Genomic DNA, 24548 nt, shown 5'->3' with positions numbered 1-24548 from the left:
CTGATGGTTGAATAATTATATTGCCCGCACACGTAAAATCGTTATACAGCAGGAATTTATTTTATACCTACCTACATAATAAAAAAATCAGAATAGCTTTATTTTTCAATAGTTACTACACAAATATAATGAGAATGTACTATCTTATACACAACCATACAAAAGCGCCCATTACAAAATACTTCATGCTGTCAAATAACTTAAAATATTTTTTCAAATATCACTGTATTCTTAATATGATTATTATTTCTTAAAAAATATATAAAACATATTTTTTTGCCAACTTATAGATTTAAGACAGGACGTTATTGTTTTAGCTTTATTAGAATTGGCGGTTCAGGAATTTTGATGTAGTACTTATTGTTCAGTGCATAATGTGAACGTAAATTGGTATAATTATCTTAGGTAGGTATATTTTTCTTCATATGGCAATAGTGTGATTCTTGACTTGACGACGAGCGCATACGCGTTGGCGGCGTTTGTTTTGACACATTCCTAATATCAATCGAATACAGTGCAAATGACTCTACTTTAATAACATGAAATTAATTTTCTGTTCCCCATAATCAGTTAAATATTTTGCTGCGTTTAACTGATTCATGCATTCATTCTTAATACTTCCGACGGCTGTTAGTTCTACATAACCTTAAAAATGGCTGGTGTACTTTTCGAGGACATTTTCAACATTAAAGATATGGATCCGGAGGGAAAGAAATTCGATAGGGTTAATAGACTGCATTGTGAGTCAGAATCATTCAAAATGGATCTTATTTTGGATATAAATTCGTGGCTCTACCCTTTGGAACTTGGAGATAAATTCAGGTTAGTTTTTATCTTTTGTATGTCGAAAATTTGGCCTTACTTTATTTGGATACTTCCAACTTCTTTGTATTGACTGGCAATCTATATCCATATATCTATAAGATCTGATAAACAACAATAGAATGAATTTATATTGGATCATGTATCAAATCTTAAATATTAAAACTTTAATGCCAAACACTCCTGGGTGCCGCAGGTGGTCAACGAAGTGCCGCAGAGGTGGACATGAGATTTTACAACTTTCTTTTTAGACCATACCAAACCTAACATAACCTAATCTAACCTACTCCAACCTAATATTAGCTCATATAATCTTAGTTTGTGATAATGGTGTATCAAAATGTATACAAATTTAAAATTTTCGATTAACGATTATTGGATCGAAAAGCCGATGCGCCGACAGAAAAAGGTATTCATTATAATTGCCTACATGGAATAAACTGTTTGTAACTTTTTTTTTTATAAAAGCTCATTTTCACCTCTGCGGCACAATTACCCATTCCTGTCTTTCGGTATGTCGGTTAGATACAAGTCTGGGTGTTACAAATTTTGTTCTTGTGATCGATTTTACTTCATTGTTAACCTACCAGATGAGTATGTAAAGGTTGCCTATATAGCTACAACAGCTTTAAACTTAATTCCTACATAATACCTTTATGATCGATGTTATTTTCAGACTCGTATTGGCCACAACTCTCCGAGAAGATGGCTATCCAGATGGAGGTGACTGGACAGCTCAAGATACAGAAGGCTCTCGTGCTGATAGTTTTGAATATGTTATGTACGGCAAGATATATAGGTAACAATTAATAATACTTACATATTTTATACAGTATTTAAATGATACACAGCCTTTCAAGCCTTGACATGATTAGACAGTGTCTGGAAAATTATTCATAATCAACTAGGAGATACTCAATAATTTGTGGTATTGTAATATTCCAGCGAGTACAGCGCCGTCAAGCTCACCATTTACAGCAATGGATATGAATTTGCGAATGTTAACGAATTCATATATCTAGGATCACATATAACCCCTCAAAACGATATCAGACAAGAAGTTAGAAGAATCACTCTGGCAAACAAATCATACTAGTTTATAGAAACACTTTAGATCAATACTCTTTTCAAGTTCTCAAGGAAAGCTAAAATAAAGTTATACAAAACCTTTATCAGGTCCATATTGATATTGGTCGGAATGCTGGACCTTTTCAAAAAATATGGTAGGGGAAATACTAAGGAGGGTCTTCAGAGCCGTATGCGAGGAAGATACAACCACAAAGCATGTTTGTTTTACGATAATCACCATTGTCTCACACATGAAAGTGTGGCGACTCCGTTGGGTTGGCCATGTCTCAAGGAAGGTAGACACCCAGCCACCTAAGAGGCTCCTCTTCAACAGGCTACTAAGGCAAATGAGATTTTACGTCATATAATTATAGTGTGAAATGGCGAAAAAAGACTTAACTAGAATAATTCCATGTATTGGTTAACAAATTATATCAGTTAACTCATTTCGTGCTAACACCGCGACTGGCACGTTTGGAATCGTTGGCAATTAGATATAATTATCGTGTTATTTAAATATGGTAATTAACTCATTAGTGGCACAGGTGTCCATATGGACACATCAATTGATGAAATAGTGAAAATAAAATTTTCATATTGTTTTTAAGTTTTGAGATAATAGCCGTGTCCATATGGACACGCGTGACACTTTTGTTATCAATTTTTTTTTTTTTTTGGATTGTATGGTTTATCAGTAGAATTATTATAAAGTATGATAGTTTTCAATACACAGTATACACAAGCTAATATTGCATTTTCTTCACTGCGTTCTGATTTCAGATGTTTCTTTTTCTTTCAAAAAATCAGTCACAGAGTCAATTTTTTCTATTTTTTTTAATAAAATAATTTAACCCATTAAATCGTATATCTGCTAGAACCATTGATTTTGATGTACATAGTTTTAAATATCCATCCTATCAAGATCCATCAGCGTTCTTATTTTCTACATTTTTCCCGTAAAATTGATATTTTGTGCAGCTAGGTGTAATTGCGTGTAGAATCTTTAGTTGGAGTATAAAATATCAGATTGGTCTATCTATGTTCTTGTATTCCTAGATTTCACTTGTGTATCTGCTTTTAATTGTCTATGTTTTAAATTATCGATTGTTCCACCACCATCCTCATTTGTTAAAACTGCAGGATCTGGTCGGTGGTGAGATAAATAATAATATTATATTCGTCGATATTATCATCATCACTAGCTTCATAAAGTGCATTCAATGCATTATTTACAAGCATTTTTCTTTCTTCAATCTTAGACATATCCCAGAAACTAAATAAATTGACAAAATGAGAATAATATATTTTATAAAAAATATAGTGATAACACTGATAATAAATCATAATTTAAATTTGTAGTGTTAAGTGGCACGCGTGTCCATATGGACACGCATTAATTCATTATGCAATAACACCACATAATCAAAAATAATTCCATTTCGTAATTACATATCATGGAACTGAACACGTTTATAATGCATTAAATGACAGAAATATTATTCTTTGAAACAATATAATCAGAAAACCACGGTTACCTTTAACATAAGTCCATCATTTTGTGATTATAAAATGAATGGCCACTTTGACACTTGATATTAATTTTATTATGTCAGCTAGATCATTCAAATGACGAACAATTGAAGAAGTGTACTTATTTCAACTGACTAACATTTATAAACCAAATTATTATTTTAAAATAACAATTAGGCAAAGTAAACTGTACTACAATAATTGCGTGTCCATATGGACACGGGTGACACTAACGTGAACAATTGGGTCTGGCACTAAAGAGTTAAAAGTGCTTTTGTTAACTGAGGAACTACCAATCCCTGTGGCCTTCATGTCTTCTTCTTCTTCGATGGCACTACAGCTCAAGTCGAGCCCTGGCCTCCTCCACCGCTGTCCTCCAGCCGGAACGGTCCTCCGCACGTCCTTTCCAGTTCCCGACCTTTAGCAGCTGGTTGGCATCCTTTGCAACACTATCACCCCATCGTGTGCGTGGCTTTCCCACTGGCCTTTTCCCCCCTGGGTCTTTCGAGGATCTTCTTCGGTATCCGTGACTCAGGCATGCGCTGGACATGGCCTGCCCAGTTTAGCCTCTGGAGTTTTATGAAGTTGGAGAGTTTTGTATCTTGGTATAAGCGGTATAGTTCCGTGTTGTACCTAATTCTCCACTCCCCACCATCATTCATGGGTCCGTATATCCGCCTAAGGATCTTTCTCTCAAAGCAATCCACCATTTCAGCTGCTTTCACATTTAGCGTCCATGACTCGCACCCGTATGCAACGACTGTGCGTATGACGGTTTTATAGAGCCGCGTCTTAGTTTTTCTGTGGACATTTCTGGATTTGAATATGGGCAGCAATAAGAAGTACGATTTATTTGCAGCGGTTATTCGGGCTTTTATTTCTTCCAGTTCCTCGTTCTCTTTTGTAATATTGGAACCCAGGTATGTGAACCGGTTGACAACCTCAAATTGATGGTTTCCAAAACTGGAAATTTGGCCTAGCCTACTCTGATTTTGTCGGCTTTGTACCATGACTTTGGTTTTGTTTTCTTTTACTCTTAAGCCAATCTCTAGTGCGGCCCTTTGGAGGTGGTCAAATTCTTTCTTCATAATCTGTATGCATCTACCCATCATGTTGATGTCGTCTGCGTAGCCAACCAATTGGCTCGGTCTGCTTAATATAGTGCCGCTCCTGTTCACTTGAGACTTTCTGATAGCGGATTCGAGGGCTAAGTTGAGCAGCATGGGGGCCAATCCGTCTCCTTGCTTAAGACCCCGAGATACTTCAAAGCCCTCCGTCAGTTGGCCATTCTCCTTCACCTGGGAGAGTGTATTCAGCAGTGTCCAGAGAGCAGTGAATAGTTTTTCCCGGTCGATGCTGTCATATGCCTGCTTAAAATCAATAAAGAGCTGATAAATGTCCACATCGAATTCCCAGCATTTTTCCAGTATTTGGCGAACTGTGAAGAGCTGATCCGTTGTAGACCTTCCTGCCCTGAAGCCAGCTTGGTATTCACTTACTATGTTTTCCGCGTAACCTTCCAGTTTTGTCTTCAGGATCATTGTGAATACCTTATAACTTGTGCTCAGGAGTGATATCCCTCTGAAATTTTCACATCGCAGTCTGTCTCCTTTTTTATATATTGGACATATAACGCTGATCTGCCAATCCGCTGGAATGCTTTCGGACTCCCAGATTTTAAGCATTAACTCATGCACTGCTGCTATTAATCGGTGTCCATCATACTTTAGAAGTTTTGCAGGGATGTTATCGGCTCCTGGTGCTTTATGATTCTTTAGTGTCATAATAGCTCTTTCGGTTTCCCTAAGCGTGGGTGGAGAGATGCATGGTTCGTTGCACTGGTGCTGTAGTCGCGGATCCCGTGGAGTATTTTCATCCTGTAAGTTAGGGTTCAGGAGTTCCTTGAAGAATTCCATCCATCTTCGTTTAATTCCTTCTTCATCACCTATAATCTCTCCCGTTTTCGTCCGGCATAGGCTGGTGGTGGGTATAAATCCTTTTTTGAAAAAGTTGAACCCTTTGTATGCGTCTCTCGATCTGTTATTCCTAAAGTCGTTTTTCATTTTAAGCACTGTTGCGTTTAGGTATGCTCGCTTCTTTGTTGTTATAGTCTTGTTGGCCTCTCTTCGCGACTGCTCGTACTTAGCTCTTTTCTCTCTCGTTGGTCTCTCTAAATATATTCGTCTATCTTCATTTCTTTTCTGTATGGCTGCTAAGCAGTCTTCATCAAACCAGTTACTTCTGGTTCTTCTAGGGCTACTGCCTATACTCTTTTCAGCTGAGAGTGCGATAGCATTTTTGATGTTGTTCCAGGAATCTTCAGTGGAGATTGCTGCATCAGATCCAGGGAGATCGTCGGTTAGAGAGTCCTGATATTGGCATATAACTTCTGGGTCTTCAAGGCTGTCGATATTTATTTGTGGCGCTCGTTGGTGCTTGTCTGTTTTTCTACATGTTATACGGCATCTATAAGACATGCACAGTAGATAATGGTCAGACTCGCAATTGGCGCCTCTATAGCTTCGGACCTTTGTTACACTAGAGGCACTCCTTTTGTCGATCAGTGCATGATCGATTTGATTATGGTGTTTGCCATCAGGAGAGGTCCATGTCCACTTGTGTATGTCTTTTCTAGGGAACTGGGTCGAGCTTATAACCATGTTTTTGGATATAGCAAAGTCTATGATCCGAATTCCGTTATTATTGCTCTCATTGTGTAGACTGTTTTTGCCTATTGTTCCCTGATATATTTGTTCTTTGCCGATTTTTGCATTTAGGTCCCCGATTATAATTTTTATATCATTTGAGGGGGCTTTATCATAGACATCTTCTAATTTATTGTAGAACGTATCTTTTATTAGGTCATCTTTATCTTCTGTTTCTGCGTGTACATTGATGATCGATAGGTTGAAAAATTTAGTTTTTAGTCTGAGTACACATATTCTTTCATTAATTGGGGTAAAATCTAGAATATTGCCTTTTATCTTTTTGTCAACAATAAAGGCAACTCCAAATTCATGGTGACCCTTCTCCTTACTATTATGTAATACCGTGTGAGATTTTAGGTCGAACGTCCCGCTGCCCATCCATCTAGTTTCTTGGACTGCCAGAACATTAATTTTATATTTGTCTATTTCGGAGACTAGTTCCTTGAGGGCTCCCCTTCTATACAGTGTTTGTGTGTTCCATGTACCAAAAATCAAGTCCATGTTTCGTTTGCGAGGTCGTCGTGGAGATGTTGCCGGTTTCCGAGGCTTTGGTTGAGGATTCGTAACAGTTGGGTTTTTACAAGGTGGGGTTGTTAACCCCATGCTCAACCCCCTTTTCGGAGGGCCATTTCTTCCTTCTCCGTTAGTCCTGACCACACCTTCCACCAGGGTTGACTACCTGATCTTAGGTGTAGTTGCTCAGGCTTCCAGGATTCACCACGTGGAGGTGGAGATAGGAATTGGGTAGGAGAGGCTATGCGACACTATCAGGATACAGTGTCGTGCGGTACGCATGCACTACCCCATTAGATACCTGGTGGCCTTCATGTATATATATACAAAATTAGTTAAATTAGCTAATGTACGTTGATTTTATCTTCATTCAAATAATCTATGATGAAATGTCCTTTCAGGATAGAGGGTGATGAAGCAGCCACTGAGCCATCATCCCGACTAGCAGCTTACGTGAGCTTCGGAGGTCTCCTCATGAGACTTCAGGGTGATGCCAACAATCTTCACGGTTTTGAAGTGGATCAACATATTTATCTTCTAATGAAGAAACTTGCGTTTTAAACTGGTTTTACTTTGTAAATAAAACATACTGCAATCAAAGATCAGTACAAACTTTGTTGACCGATAATATTACATTTTTGTGAAATGTATTTGGCATGATTTTATTATTTATTATGAAGGGCTGAAACAAAAATGTAACTGTGTCAAATACAATTACAAATAATTAATCAGCCAACGTTTTCAGTGACTATTACCAGATTGTGCTTCGTGAATGATTGTACAATTGATAATGGTTTTTGTGGCAGGGTGTCAAAAATGTTGTTTTTATATCAATTAATTTTCTCGACATTTACAGTCTGCCGAAGATCTGCAATTATTAATGTATGAATAGACCACCAATAGAATAATTCGATGTTCACATTAACCAAGAAGGTTTAAAATTTTGTTGCTTGTTGATTATGGAGATACCCATATTTGTAAAAATTATTATCTATCAGTTTTTGTTGGTGCGTATGTAAGGTTTCTCAATGATTCCTGAGATGTCAAATTATTTTATTGATGGTTCAAAATTATTGCTAAGGTGGAATAGCAATGTAATAAATTTAATATTTTTACAAATAAATAATAATTTAAGAAGAAATTTTAGTTTTATTTCTTTAGTAGCTACATATATCACATCAGTAGATATGAAATTATTTCTGGAAGTTGGAACTTAATTTAATGTATGAATATGGAATCCATTTCTCCTTCAAGGGCGACTTCATAAGATCATTCAAGTCTGCACTCTGGATGCTGCTATTCAGAACAAGCGTATAGAATTTGTTTGGTTGGCGAACCTTTTTACGTACGCGTGCCAAAATTTCCCAAATATTATTTTTCAACTGTCTGACGTGCCAAGCAGTTTTTCACAGGGGGAAATGGTTTTTAAGAATTCTATTAAAAATGATGTTCTAGATACCACTTACAGAACATAGCACGCATATAGCTTTTACATATACAATTATATACGTAATGCTTATCCTTGAAGAGTATTTGCCTGCTATTTTTTTATACAATGCGATCTGTCATTTATTGTTGTTATAGGTCTTTTTTCTCTTCAAACGGTTCGCCACCACTGATCTAGGCCAATGGTTACTTGATTTATACTATTTTCAAATTGTAATTAGGTGAAGTCTCGGAACATTTGTTTATGTTTACATGTTCAAGTACAGCAGAATCAACAATTGAGAAGGGAATGAATAGAATGGAGGAGGTATTCCCATTTAAAACATTAAATGTCTACTTAACTGATAATGGTTATCAGGGACGGGTCTTGTATAGGAGCAAACGGTGCACTGATCTCCTAAATTATTATGTAATAATAAGTACGTATTCAAATACCTACATATTGCATGAATTAATTATTGTAAAATATCTTTAATTCATCTCCCATCCTCCATGTAATTTCTGACGTGTTTGTCTGTCTGTATGTGCAGGAAAGGAACTGTATTGCCGGTCAATGAATTTTTTTTGCACGCTGCCGATAATGTGGCTCAGTTGTGATCCTTTTCATTTACGAGCATAGAATATTTTGACTTAGCTGGGACAATGTGCATCCCGATCCGAAAGCTTACGAACGTAGGCCAACAACGACCGAAGACGAGTGTGACTGGCGAGTGGCGCGTTTAATCTATGCTGGCGCATAAAAGCTTTACTCACACGTGTTTCTGAAGTAGGTACAGGTTCTTTAAATCAAAGTAAAAATAATTTTATTATACCTATAGCAAAGTAAACTTTAAAAGGTAAATGACTGATGTACTATTTATATTAATCTACGAGAAGTAGTTATTATTTCAATAATGTCTAGAGTATGAGTGTTGTTTTTCAATGTAAAAGATGATAAAATATTTTTTGAGAAGATGGAATGAATTTCGCAATGTTAATTGAATGGAAAAAATAATATCGTCAATCAAATACAATATCTTGTTATCGAAGTATTTTTGATGTTTCATATGTCTTGCAAATCAATCCCATTTGGAGTGCAATTCTGGTGTTGGGGTATACAAAAGTAGTAGGAAATTTTAACAGATAGTAACAATTAGTGATATCCTGTTGGAAAATCAACGGTCCATAGTATTTATCAAAATGATATAGCGCGTATGTGTGAGGAATGTGGGACACAAAGGGCCGAAAGGGGAGTATAAGACATGACATCTGTGAACTTTTACCGTCCATAACTCATGCACTACCATTCAGAGCTACGCAAATGAGTTTGCTGCTTTGTCTTAATGACATGTCTAAAATACTCGCGTCAGTTCTGATTGATGGAAGTTAGGAGTTTTGACACTCCAACCATGTCGACACATGAAATTTAATTACAATAAACATCGAAAAGAGTTTGTATAGCCTTATAATTATACTTATCATAAATCAGAGTCTTGGACTTTGTAATTTTGGCAACAAAAAAATGCTGTTAGTGAATGTAAGCGTTGTTTCATTAATCAACCCCTCAGGATGTATTCTATGTTTAAGCACAAACCTGCTTCCACCACTTTTTTCAATACCAGGAAAAGGAAATTTATGTTTATCTGCAGTCCCTAATTTTATTATCATCGGTCACCGCTGATGATCATATTATTATGGACTCCTCATTATGATAATACATCCCAAAATTAAAACTTTCCAAATTTTCATTTCATGAGTTTTTGTTATAATAAAATAAAACATGTAATAGTATTTTGAGAGAATTTATTTCAAAACTTAAAAACTAATTAGGTAGGTAATAATATTATAACTAAACACACAAAAATGTTCCTATGTCAGTCCACAATAACAGCAGGCAGTTTATACAATAGTTGTCCAGAAATCATAAATATGTCCAAGAAATGAGTAAAAATGAATAAAACATCATTCTTATATTTCAAAAGGATTCATCAGAATATAAAGAGCCCAAATTTTAGACATTGGCACTCCGAATATCATAAAGTTTTCTTGGAGTTCTGTAAAATAAATAATAACATCCATTATTTTTAATATAATAATTTTTATATAATGTCTGCTTCTTGTTTTCATAAAAATATCATTAACTCGTTGAAATCACCATGAAATCGCTAAAAATGCACTGAAACATATTTTGGTTTCATTTTCATAAATATTATTTTAGAGAAAAATTACAATCTAAAAATAGGTGACGTTTGTATCTATTTATGTATCTTTATGAAAATATTAAAATAGTATGAAATAATTGATACAAAATATTATATACATAAATAATAATCGATTAACACATAAATTTTACCTGGTAACATTTGATTCAAGTTGGTTTTATTGAGTTTATCTCTAATCTGAATAAGCTTTTCTATCACCGCTTTGGTCATTAAATTTTTAAGCTCAATATCACTAGGAGATAATTCTTTTGATGAGAATGGAAAATGTCCTGGAACAAGTAAATTTTTTCACTGATCAAAATATAAGACTTTTACTATTTAAAAAAATACTTATTTGGTCCAAATAATATGTATATTTTAGAGTGTAATAAAATTATCGAAAATATTTTCAATAGTTCATACTGTTATTGACCGAGTCCAAAGCATCTTGTAGGTGTTTGATAGCATTGTTGATTGAATAGCATTTATCTAATGAGTCCTTGTGTAAAACAATTTGATTACATCTCAGTTGATTTGGGTTATACTGTGGCTTTGAATCATCTAAAATGAAAATAATTTTTTTAATGTATTTCCTGTATCTAATTTCATTATCTGCCAAGTAGTATTGTCTATGTCTCCGCTCTTTATGTGTTCCTAAGTCATGTCAGTGCCCTGTAACTCCTCTTATACAAGATAAATGCTATTTAGCGGCCTTCCAGGACACTATAGTGTTGAAAAACTTGAAACATGAAAAAAAGGTTGGCCAAGTTAAAACTATTAAGACATCCATCTTCACCTTAGTTGTGACAAGAGACTGCTCAGTCTGCTCTCTTATCTCTTAATTTCTGTCAAAGCTGTACCACTGCATACTCAATAGGGTGCCATGACACTACAGTAAAGCAGCACCGTCAGACTATAAGCATTGAACAGGTAACCATTGGTACTGATTGAGTATAACTTTACTGGGAACCCCAGATGTTCTGCATTGATTTGCATCCAGCTATCGAGCTCTCTTTGGAATCCATCTATCAATATTTCATATGTATACGCACCAAGGTACAATAAAATATTGCTTAACATTGTTAATCAAGTGACAACTACTACCTATAGGTAAATCGTTTTACAGTGGCACCATGGCAAATGTGGCTTGCAGTTGTAGTGGTATTGTTTGCTAGCATTGAAACAGGCATTGTCGCAAGCAATTCAATACACGCGTGAATCGCCTATGGTGCCACTGTAGAATGATTTACCTATACCCACTAAGAGTAACTAAATAATAATATTTATATTCATTTGATAAGTTTAAAAAGATTATTGGATATATTTTTATTTAAAAAAAACACATTGACTTACCACTGTCGTCATCGCAAGTTACAAAACATACTGAATATGTTAAAGCAATTATGAGAAAAATATATTTTGCATTATACATGATTATAAATATGGTTTAATTTTGACCGATATAGAACAGCAATAGTTACAAATGTTGAACTGAATTTTAGCCCACTATTTCAGTTATTATATACTAAATGAATACTTGCGTGCTGCAATAATGTTTTCATTATTTTGCATACAATGTAACAAAATTATCAATACCAAACTGCATCGTAAATAAAATTACTCGGAAAAGCGTTTCTGACAAATTTATGTACCAGAGAGAGCGTATAAGTCTACATATCATAATGTCCATAAAACCTAAACACTTCAGACATAATACTCAATCAGATACGCACTCAAGGGGAAATGGAAAAAATTTAATTATTTAGATAAATGGAATATTACTTCTTGGTCCCACTCCTCTCACCAACGGACACTAACGTTCCTAATAATTATAACCGTTAGCCCACATGCACTCATTAAGCACTTGTGGATGCGACAGCTCGCAATAACTTATAAATGTGGAGTGGTATGGAGAATGTATTTGGAAAAGTGCAGTACTCCGCGGTTGAAGCGACAAGAAGCTATCAGTAGTAGGTAGAGTAAATATGGAAGTCAGTGGTACTTGCAAATATTCTTATCCCACCCTTTCTCACGGCCTTAAAATTAATCTCCCCCCCAAATCATTTCTCTGTGTGCATGCTTATATGCAATGATGTATATACAGAAAAAAATATACCTAGTTTAATATATAAGGTTTTAGTAACCCAACTTTATATATTCAGTTAGTAGGGTATTCAAGAAATTGAAGAATTGATGCGCTTGGTAAAGGACTGGGAGACATATTGTATGTTGTTTTTGGGCTGTCACCAAAATACAAAAACAAATAACTACTGTGAAACTCTCAAGATACCGGAAGATATACCTACTATACCAAACTTTTGTAGAAGTCTTCAGAAATCTGCAAATCTACGTAAAATTTTACGTGGCATAAAACTTGTTTGTGTCGGAAATAATCTGCTTTCATATTATGTATATTATATTGACTTAATGCTTTTGGGTCATGGTTTTGAAGATACAAATCTTTTCTAATATTATTCACAAAAAATGACTACAATTTCTTATCACTGACTGTAAGTTATTGCCAGTTACTTATAGGTTAACATTTCACTTGATTCTTTGTATACAGTAGGTACTATAATATTATATCTAGATAGGACAGCTATGTAATTGTATACACAAAATAAAATAGGCATTAAGTGCCCAAAAATAAAAAAAGAAGTGTGTACTTATACAGATATTTTCTATGTGCCATCACCAATATCCTAAATCCATGTCCAAGTGCCAAAAAAATATATTAAACCTTCAATATTCAACGATGGCTCTGGGTGTAGGAGGCAGCGTGATTATTTTTAAAATAGGCACTAAGTGCCGTTCGGTTTCAACTTCAACTAACATTAGTATCAAAATGGCTCATGATGATGGTGTACTAATGTTAAAAAACGTCGTAAACATGATGACAAGAGTGTGAATTTTGCAAAGAAAAAACTGAAAGAAGCTGGCTAATGATACGTATCATCTTCTAATAAACCCTGCAAGAAAACCGCTGAATAATGAGGTAAATGCTAATCTAAATTTTCAAGTCATATTTGAAATTTCCGTTAAGATTTTAACAGAGATGGGGAACCGTTTTCAAATAAATATTGTGAAGTGCATATCAATTAATTTGTTTTTAATTGGATTTTTGAAGTTATACTTCTTTAGGCACGTTTGGAAAATCAGATCAGAGTGTATTTTTGGCGTGTGACATGTAACACATAATTTATTTTTTCACACAAAAATAAACGCACTTGATTGGATTCGAACCACCGATTGTTCGGTTATCAGCCGAACGCACTACCATTACGCCACAGTATGATACTCCAATCGTGACGATTATACAGTATAATATTATAGTTTAGAATTGTTCCGTTGCCTAGGCAGCGAGTTTATTATTGTCAGCCATTTGCTATTCCTTACGTAAACAAACTATTAAAAGTCATAGTGGCAGTTGTTACTTTAAAAATAAAAACAACGATAAATAATTATATAATTTAGTAATATAAGTTAAAGTGTACAGAAATAAACCAACGGCGTTCCAATAAGTGGTCCTTTTTCTTGAGTGTGTAATTTAACAAGATAATTATTAATAGCTAGTCGAAGAATCTAGGTTATCACAATTTTTGTTTTTGTTTTGTCACGCCAAAGAAGTATAACTTTTGACGCGCGTACATAAGTACACACACCAATTTTTTTTTTTATAATTCGTTTTTCTTTGTAAATGTATGTAGATGATTATTATGTACTCAAGTGGTAGATGTGTATGTAATTATAACTTACCTGTCCTGGTTGAAGTAAGTGTTTCTGCTACATACGAGGGGAGTTCCATAAGTTCGCGGAATGGGACAGAAAGAAAAGAATGTATTATGTATGTTTTATATTTTTATTTTTCAATATAATCTCCTCGGACATGAATACACTTATTAGATCTATTGATTAATTTTTCTAAACTAAACCTTCATAAAAATAATTTTTCGATTTGCCTTCAAAATGCTTGTTTACGGCTGCCTGTAGGGACTCATCATCATCAAAATGTTTTCCACGTAAGTCTCTCGTCAAATTTGAAACAATCTCTTATTTAGGTATGCTCCTAATATTGAAGCACGATTTGATATAAATAAAAATGATTTCAAGTTATACACGTCATTTATATTTTTATAAAAATCGATGATTTTTAAAATGAATATAAAAAATATTAAAACTATGAATTAGTCAAAAATCTCCATCACAAAAAAAAGAAGACTTAATAAACTGAATTTAATATTAAATATGACTATAAAATAATATGTAATGATAACGTGGGACCCTGCACCAAATTCACATTTTATAACATTTTTCTTAAATTGTAGGTTTATCTTTGACTTAAAATAAAAAATATTTTTCTTTTTAATGTTTTCAAATACATATTTATTAATTAGTACAGTTGAAATTGTAAATTATCAAAAAAATGTCTCAAATTGCAAGCTTTGTATTTTTCCGCTAGGTGCCTCTTTAAAATAGGCTCGGAAGAAAATATTCCGTGAGAACATTAAGTATACTGAAATCGATAATTTTCAATGAACTTGTTTTTTAATAACACTGAAAATTATATGACATCATTTAAAAACATGATTTGAGTTACCCCATCTCCATCCGCCATGTATATGCAGCCGTGATTTGTGCATGGACGCTTTCCATAACGCTATAAACGTGACAGAATGAAAAGATTTTAGTGCCATATTTCTTTGTCCCGAAACGAAGCTGCATGGACCGATGTAGCAACCATGCACCTTAGTGCTTAAAGAAAGAGTTTTAGAAAATAAAAAAGCAAAGACTTGCTCTGCCGTCATTTATCTTTAATGATATGAAGTTTCCTCTCCACCCGCGTACTGAAACTCTGCCGAAACAGAGGAGTCAGGGGTTAAATGTGATGAATCTAAGGAGGGATCGGATTCATTTCATCCTCCATATAACGCAGCAAATTTTTCAAACGCCTCAAAGTTGGCCTTGGTTGATATCAAGTCGGCGTGACCAATTGGGCCTGTGTGTGGACAAACCCTGGCAAACAGCTCCGCTCGGTCGGATCAGCGGGCAGTCCCAGAGGACGTGTTCAGCATCTTGATGCGTAAGGCACATCTTCAAATCTCAGCAGAGGCGTCAGATGTATGCCCTCGATGGTGGTGTTGATCCCTCTCAAGAGGAGGGTGATCGATCCTTGTACTTGGATGTGCAGGTAAAGGGGCAGCATCTCTGCCAGGACAGGAGCGCGTCTGATAATGTCATTCTGTAGGCCTTTGTCAATGAGATCAGTGAGAGTCGCTGTCTGCTAATTAAAGTAATTCTTACTTTCGATAATGATATTCTAGGGTGGCATAGGCTGGAGGCGTAACCGGCAATCCCCGATTATGGAAATCATGATATTTTTTCTTTTATGATGAAATTTTGACATGGCCTGTGTAACGGAGTGGGGTAACTCAATGGTTACTAGTTCCATAATAATTTCAAATTGTAATTAAGTGAAGTCTCAGAACATTTGTTTATGTTTACATGTTGAAGTACAGCAAAAAATACTGAACAATTGAGAAGGGAATGAAGGTGGAGGAGGTGTTCCCATTTAAAACATCAGATGTCTACTTAACTGATGATAATGGTTTACGAATCTTTATTTCATGCGATTTTGTTATCTCATAATAAAACAAAACATGGAATAGTAATTTGAGAGACTTTATTTCATATTTCATCAACTTAAAAACGAATTAGCTTATAATATTCTAGCTAAATACATAAACATGCAACATTCTTATTTCAGTTCACCATAACAGCAGGCAGCTTATACTAAAGATGTCCAGATATCTGTTGGACAATTTATTTAAACAAGTGTCCAAGAAATGAGTAAGTAATACTTATTGAATCGACAATCTCATTCTTATATTTCAAAAGGATTCATCAGAATATAAAGAGCCCAAATTTTAGACATTGGCACTCCGAATATCGTAAAGTTTTCTTGGAGTTCTGTAAAATAAATAATAACATGGATTATTTTTAATATAATATTAATTTTTTTTTTCGACCATGTCCGATCCGAATAGGATCATATGGGCCTCCACAGAGTAGAGCAGGGGGAGGCAAACTTTTTGGATGGAGGGCCAAATTCAAGAATTCAAAATGAGCGGCGGGCCGCAAGTAAAATACCATTTTTAGATATACACTATTTAAATTATCACGAAAAATAAACATTACAAAAAAATTAATGAGAAGAATGAAACTGTTGTACATTTTTTAACATTTGATCACGATAAGTTGTTCGAATTAGTCTGAATTAAGGACATTGTAAAATTTGGAGATTTCTTCACGACGATGCAATTCTCTTAAATCAGTGTCACACTGCAGATCAATAATCTCAAGTTGTAGCTCTGTCGGTACACTATCAATTTATATTGAAAATGGATCGCGTACTATTGCTAAACATGTCTCAATTTTTCGGAAGTCACCAAATCTTTGTGAAAAATCGTCATTCAGAGCTTTAATAATTTTACCATATTCTTCAAATTTATATTCTGGTATATTCAGCAACTTCAAAGTTGGAAAGTGGTCCACGTTGTTATTCGATATTTGTCGAAGGAATAACTTGAGTTTTAATTGAAATCCATTCAAACTTTTTACCATATGGGCATATATATTTTTTTCCTTGCATCGCGGATTTAAAAGTATTTAAATGTGTCACGATGTTCAACGTAGAAAATAGTGGTTATATAGTGTGAGACGAGACGCAAGGAAGACGTACTGAGATAATACATTTACGAACAAATTTTAATCTATTGTCAATATTTAAAAAAAAATTATAAAAAAGTTATTCGTAATCAGAAGTACAATTAATGATGGCGGGCCGCAAAAAAATACCCGGCGGGCCGCAGTTTGCCCCCCCCTGGAGTAGAGGTTTGTATTAACAGATTTTGTTTTTTACGAGAAATGGATGTCAGCCACTTGCTCAACCTATTAGGTCCATACCCTGACTCACACAAATTGAAAAACAATATGTGTACTTGCCAGACCCAGGATTCAAACCTGAGACCCAGGGCGTGATAGTCCAATGCTTAAGCCGCGCGGCCACCGTGGGTGTGAATTAATTTTTACACATATGATTTCTGCTTATTGATTTCATAAAAATATCATTAACTCCATGAAATCCCCAAAAATGTAGGTACTGTAACAGTGACTTTGGTTTCATTTGCATAAACATTATTATATAGAAAAATCACAATTTAAAAATGGGTGACGTTTGTATCTATTTATGTACGAGTATCTTTCAAAAAATATAAAAATAGTATGAAATAATTATTATTGATACAAAATAGAATTATATATGTACATAAATAAAAATCGATTAAGTAACACATAAATTTTACCTGGTAACATTTGATTCAAGTTGGTTTTATTGAGTTTATCTCTAATCTGTATAAGTTTTTCCATCACCTTTTTGGTCATTAGATTTCTAAGCTCAATATCAGTAGGAGATAATTCTTTTGATGAGAATGGAAAATGTTCTGGAACAATAAGTAAATTTTTATTTTAAATATACATATTCACTGACCAAAATATAAGACTATTTTATTATTTAAAAATACTTAGTTGATCCAAATAATGTGTTCATATTTTAGGGTGCCATGACACCCGTTTGAGTATAACTTTACTGGGAACCCCAGATGTTCTGCATTGATTTGCATGCAGCTGGCAATATCAGCTATCGAGCTCTCTTTAGAATCTATCTATCAATATTAGATAAGGATACACACCAAGATACAATAAAATATTGCTTAACATTGTTAATCAAGTAAGTAACTACAATAATTATTAATTTTTGTTTGAATTAGGTACCTACCTACTAAGAGTAACTAAATAATAATATTTATATTCATTATTTGATAAGTTTAAAAAGATTGTTGGATATATTTTTATTTCTCTTACCACTGTCGTCATCACAAGTTACAAAACATAATGAATATGTTAAAGCTATTATGAGAAAAATATATTTTACATTATACATAATTATAAAATGCTTTAATCTTGACCGATATGCGTAGAACAGCAACAGTTACAAATATTAAACTGAATTTTAGCCCACTACTTCAGTTATTATATACTAACTGAATACTTGCCTGCTGCAATAATGTTTTCATTATTTCTTTTGCATAGAATGTAACAAGATTATCAATACCAAACTGCATCGTAAATAAAATTACTCGGAAAAGCGTTTCTGACAATTTTATGTACCAGAGAGAGCATAATAATATGCTATTATAAGTGTACTTATCATAATGTCCATGAAAACTAAACACTTCAGACATTATACGCAATCACACGCATACACAAGGGGAAATAGAAAAAAATTGAATTATTTAGGTGAACGGAATATTACTTCTTTTTTTCTTCGTCAGGGTCTCATGACTGAGGATCGTGGCTCGAATGATATGGCTGTTGAACAGCCTAAGAATGGATTAGTCCCACTCATCTCACAAACGGACACTAACGTTCCTAATAATTATAACCGTTGGGCCACATGCATTCTTTCTTGTAGATGCGACAACTTACAATAACTCATAGGTGTGGAGTGTCTGGTATGGAGAATGTATCTTGAAAAGTGCAGTATTCTGCGGTTGAAGCGACAAGATGCTATAAGTAAAAGTAGTAAGCAGAGTAAATGTGGATGTCAGTGGTACCTGCAAATATTCTTAACCCCACCCTTTCTCACCGCCTTAAAATTAATCTCCCCCAAATCATTTGCGTGTCAGTGTACGTGGTTATATGCAAAAAGTGTGTGTGTTTTTATAAGTCACATCACAGAAAAAAATATCGTTGGCTCTATGAGGTTTTTGCAACCCAACTTTATATATTCAGTTAGTAGGGTATTCAAGAAATTGGAGAATTGATGCGCTTGGTAAAGGACTGGGAGACATATCGTATGTTGTTTTTGGGCTGTCACCAAAATACAAAAACAAATAACTACTGTGTAATTCTCAAGATACCAAAAGACATGCTATCCCAAACTTTTGTCTTAGAAATCTGCAAATCCACATAAAATTTTACGTGTCATAAAACTTGTTTGGGTCTGAAATAATCTGCCGGTATATTATGTATATTATTATTAATGCTTTTGGGTCATGGTTTTGAAGATACAAATCTTTTCTAATTTATTATTAACAAAAAATGACTACAATTTCTTATCACTGACTTAAAATTATTGCCAGTTACTTTAATTTATTAAATAGGTTTACATTTCACTTGATTCATTGTATACAGTAGGTACTATAATAATATGTCTAAATAGGACAGCTTTGTAAGTATCCTTAGTCTAACGCAAATGGTAGATGTGTATCTAATTATTACTTAAATCGCATCCAGACCGAAGTAGGCGTTTCTGTTACATACTTATAATACTATTTTTTTTTGTGATCCTTAGTGATCGATTTCCAGACAGAATTGTAAAATAAATATTCTATTGATTTACTTTCCGAGATGATGTGAGTAAATATTTTACTACTTAGGTACTAATATGGGTGGTACAGGAACATCTGATTTTTTAGTAATGTCTCGTAAACCCTTTGCAAATTCTATACTTCGTCACACCACCTCCTGTAGGATTACTCACTAAGATTTTTCAATGTTTCATTGAATGTCAGTGGTTCTTTATTTTTGCTTCAATTTCATACATTTAGGCTCCATTTGTATAGAAGTTATAATATTGATGATCGTTGACCTCCAACAAAAGATTTTCTTAACATGTTGTTATTTCCTTGTTTAATCACCGAAAAATAGCAGGAAATAAAATAATAGTGTTATAATTTTTTGACTACCTGCTTTCGGGTCATGGTTTTGAAAACACAAAACATTTATTAAAAGTCATTATTTCTTATCACTGACAGTAAGTTATTGTAGGTTACTTATATTTATTAAATGAGTTTACATTTTACTTGTTTCTGTTTCTTTGTATACAATGCTACTTGTTGATAGTAAAATCATTTGTCCAAAGAGGACCTCGGCCACTCAAGCAGAGTCCTCCACTAGCTCATCATATCAGTAGTTAAGCATAATGAATGGTGATACGGGTAATTATTATAATTAGCATTCGATACCATATAGGTCTTTCCATTGTAGATTTGTGTGTTTTTGTGAGGTCTGGTATGTGTGACATGTGACAATTTCTATCAAGGGAAATAGAGGAGGTTGTAGCTAATGTGACATCACAAAACTATCACAATAGGTACATAATTTTAAAACAATGTATACCTACTTACTAGAAAAATCTTTTTTCGAAAAAAAAAAAATATGACACTCTGGGTCACAAACCCGCATCAACCGGATTTACGTCAACGTGATTTACCAATTGAGCCATGTGCGTCCAATCTAATTACAACAAAATTAACTGGCAGTTTTTACATTTCTGAAACGCTTAATTTGCGTTAATTTTAGCAGTCGGCTTTTGTGTTTTAAATCAAAGTATCACTTACCTTTATTATTAAATGGTAAAAAAGATTTTCTCTTATATATATGCATGCAGGATTTGAGGTGTTTTCAAATTATGTGTGTTCAATAAAGAATGTTACATTCTCAACGTCTTTATGAACGAGTTATTCATTGAATAAAAAAAATAGTTTAATAAACTTATTTTCTTGTGAGAAAAAAATATTCCATGAGAACATTATATTATACTGAAATCGATAATTTTAAATGAATTTGTTTTTTAATAACAGTCATGTGACGTCAAATTATGGAAATATTGATATTTTTTCTTTTATCTTGAAATTCAGACACGGCCTGTCTAATGGAGTGGAGTAACTCTGTTGGGCAGGCCATGTCTCGAGGATGGAAGACTCCAAACAACCAAAGAGGCCACTCTTCAACAGACCAAAAAGGAAAAGGAGGTTAAAAGAAAGTAGACTGCAGTGATTGAACTGCGTAGAAAATGACACACCATCCCTATAGGTAAGGCGGTGAAAAGAGCTTACGTTTCCTAGAAGCAGGTAGAATCCACATTGTGATGTGGTGATGATGATGATGAAATTTCAGATGTCATAAACTCAAGGCTTCAACGGTGCTAAAGCTAGTGTATGCAGTAAAAGAAAGAAAATTTTGTTTTTAATACTATTTATTTATTATTTCTTAAGGTTAATCTAAATTAAAAATACCTAATCTCTACATTGGCACAATTTACAACACGGAAAAATGATATTTAAAAAGTTTTTTACATTAGATTCTGTGGCGAAAGGGTGGAGGTAGACTGTGGAGATGCGACATAAATAGTGCACATTAAACTTTGTCAGTCATGCTTATTTGTTTTCATTGAACTAAGAAAAATTGAAAGCAAATGGGTATGTCTGCCAGTCTGCACTATTCGCCACTGATATCTATTAGTAAGACCAAATCTAGAGGATGTCTTTGCTATCATCAGTTTTGTTGAAAACACAAGGTGCATCCGAAAAGAGCTCCCTTGAAGCCGTGTGTTTGTTTGTATGTAGGTACACACACAAACTTTTAAGGAGTACACGTGAGAAATAGATTATCACATTGCTCAATCAAATTAAAGTTTTAAATCCAAATAAATTTTGCAAATTGAAAAATAAATAGGTAGGTACACAAAATTTTTGTTGACTATAAAGCTGTATTTGTAAAATTGTAGGTAAATTTAGAGAGTCCTAGTTATAATTATACAAGCAACTCTATGACATTTCAATTGGAGCATATTTCATGCCCTTCGACATTATGCAGCAAGGAATTTTTGGATTGTATATCTGGAGTTTTTTGCATATAAAATTGCAACATAATAATTAGAGAAAACATTGTATCCATGTTAGGTTGTATATATTTTATATGTTTGAAAGCATCCCTATAAAATTACAATAAAGTATAATTAAATATTTAAACATAATATTATGTTCAAACAAAATTTTACATCAGAGACGTATGTGGCAAAATAAAAACAAGAACATTAATTTTGCTGTGTTTTATTGTTATATTTTAAGTTAAGCACATGTTTACGATTAAAAATATAACCATGGACTACTGAAATTTGTGTTATTTATTTTGCCAAATGTGTTTCCTCTCTGCTGGAAAATTTAGTTTTTGCATATTTTATATGTATTGGCCTTAAAATAAGGACACCTTTGACATATCACATATTGACACAGTTTATTTCCAACCTATAAGACGTTGACATAGATACCATATTTTAATATCTTGTAGATCTCAATGAGACGAGTCTGAAGGTACACTGGTACAGACCTACAAACTTATCTGGAAAATGAGTTGGGGAGCCACTGTCGAAAACTACCCAATCACGACTCGTAACTGGCAAAATCTGACATTCGAATGACATTTTTCAATATGGCGTCCCATGGTAGTTTGTAGTTCCATTTTTGGCCATTCTCCAGATAAGTTTGTAGGTCTGTATACATAACTCAACTTGCCAAAAAAACGGACATATCATGTTTTGCCATCGAGCTACAGATTTAAGGTCTCTAAATTTTTTGTCGAGTGTCTATTTGAGAAAGGAAGAATAATATATATTTTTTATAAATGAAATGATTTGTGTTTTTTATTAATGTTTTCACATTTATTTATAGGAATATTGAAGCTGTCTAAGAAACAACCACCAATAATTATTTGGAGATGAATGCACTACTGGATTAAGCATACTACACTATATTATTAAAATAATATACTTAATAATAATCAATTTTTGCCAGTGTCATCCACGATATGATATCATATCGTAGATAGATATTACATCAACAATAGTGTTAAGTATAGCAATACATAATAAATACATAATTCTGGTTAAAATTTATTATATTATACTAAATGTTTATTGCTTCTAATGCTTAAATTAAAATATTAACAATTAATTATTGAATACCTACAATATTAAATCTTATTTCACACCTTACTTTAAAAGGAACTTCAGTAAATGTTCTAAATATTATTTAATACAACATAATTATACATCTGTATGTAATATGTCACTTATCAACATACAATTTATTCACACATAAATATAATATAATTATAATCATCACCGAACGCAACAGTAAAAATGTATTTTTGATTGATTGAATGATTTTAATGTAACAACACGTGAACATGAGTGAGTTTTCTTTGAATTATAATTGGATTGAGATAAACATAAGGGAACCAACTGTAAAATTGCTAAATGGAGATATTGAGCTTCAAAGTCTGTACATGTTTTTATATACTTTATGTAAATGTTGGGAACATGAAAACTATTAAATACTGTGACTATTATTAATATATTATCTCTATTACCAGTAAAAGAATATAAAATACAGTAATATATCTTAGGATATTAATCAATAATACAGTTGGTTCCTTTCCATTTTATAACATTTTCCATACAAACAATCACTAGAAACTATTTTACACAAATGAACCAACTGCTGATTCTCTTTTTTATTATTCCATATTATTACTTGCAAAGTTATCAACTATTTATTTATCATAAGACATCAAATTGCAAATAAATATTTGTATATCATTAATAACCTAAGCAAAATAACTTAAGGTAAAGATAGAGTACTCCATACCATCAAAGAAACCTTGACCTCTTGCCTCTCCTGACATTTTGATATTAACTATGACAGATACTTAGCTGTTCATTCTTTTTTCATAACAGAAAATTTGAGGTTTAGAACATTTGTCCGTTAAGCAAATAGAAAATAATGTAAATAAAATGGAAGCTAGAGCGAATTGAACTTGGATCTCTTTGGCAAATTGAAATTTGGATTTTTTTGAACAAGTTCCCATTCATAACTCAAAATACTTAAAAATGTTAGTTGGTTCCTTTCTGCTTATCACCATCCAATTGTTCATTCCATCTGTGATGATGTAAAATTTATTAATAATGAGAATGATTTTTAAAACAATTGCATAAAGTATCGAAACGATTACAATAATTATTGTTAATATTTACAGATACTTATACAGGAAAATCTTATCAACGATATACATAATATACACAGTAAAGAATTAAAATGGGTACCTACATAAGCCAGTTACGTGTTCTATCAGGATTATAAAAATATACTTACTATAATTTATTATTTTGTACATTGCTCTAATGCCGCGTTCTTACATCAACAAGAAATTGAAAGGAATGCTCATGTATTGATTTAAGTTGAACCGATAGTTGTAATTAAGACGGTGTCAAGTGAAACAAAAAAGTTTGACATGCCGATACGAGTTGTTATCGTCTCGGTTACTCTACGCAACTTGCTAGACAACCAGTTCACTCAAATAATGATTCACTGTTGAATCA

General features: G+C 33.4%; 1 protein-coding gene across 1 annotated transcript; it reads left to right on the top strand.

The window, feature by feature from the left end:
* Window positions 1–433: 433 nt before the first annotated feature.
* Window positions 434–7782, top strand: Polr2H (DNA-directed RNA polymerases I, II, and III subunit Rpb8). Its single transcript, XM_085953912.1, has 3 exons — window positions 434–822; window positions 1499–1621; window positions 7043–7782. The coding sequence occupies exons 1-3, from the start codon at window positions 653–655 to the stop codon at window positions 7200–7202; spliced, it is 453 nt and encodes a 150-aa protein (XP_085810038.1). The 5' UTR covers window positions 434–652; the 3' UTR covers window positions 7203–7782.
* The last annotated feature ends 16766 nt before the right edge of the window (window positions 7783–24548 follow it).

The sequence above is a fragment of the Rhyacophila brunnea genome, unplaced genomic scaffold (assembly GCF_057557595.1).
Source record: "Rhyacophila brunnea isolate RB1 unplaced genomic scaffold, BYU_Rbru_1.0 scaffold_4, whole genome shotgun sequence".
Classification (NCBI taxonomy): Eukaryota; Metazoa; Arthropoda; class Insecta; order Trichoptera; family Rhyacophilidae; genus Rhyacophila; species Rhyacophila brunnea.
Note: the sequence above shows the minus strand (reverse complement) of the source record. Positions and strands in the feature narration are given on the sequence as shown.

Coding starts and splice junctions, on each gene's coding strand:
- Polr2H (XM_085953912.1), top strand. CDS start 653: ATGGCTGGTGTACTTTTCGAGGACATTTTCAACATTAAAGATATGGAT. Junction 823..1,498: donor GAACTTGGAGATAAATTCAG/GTTAGTTTTTAT, acceptor TGTTATTTTCAG/ACTCGTATTGGCCACAACTC. Junction 1,622..7,042: donor ATGTACGGCAAGATATATAG/GTAACAATTAAT, acceptor ATGTCCTTTCAG/GATAGAGGGTGATGAAGCAG.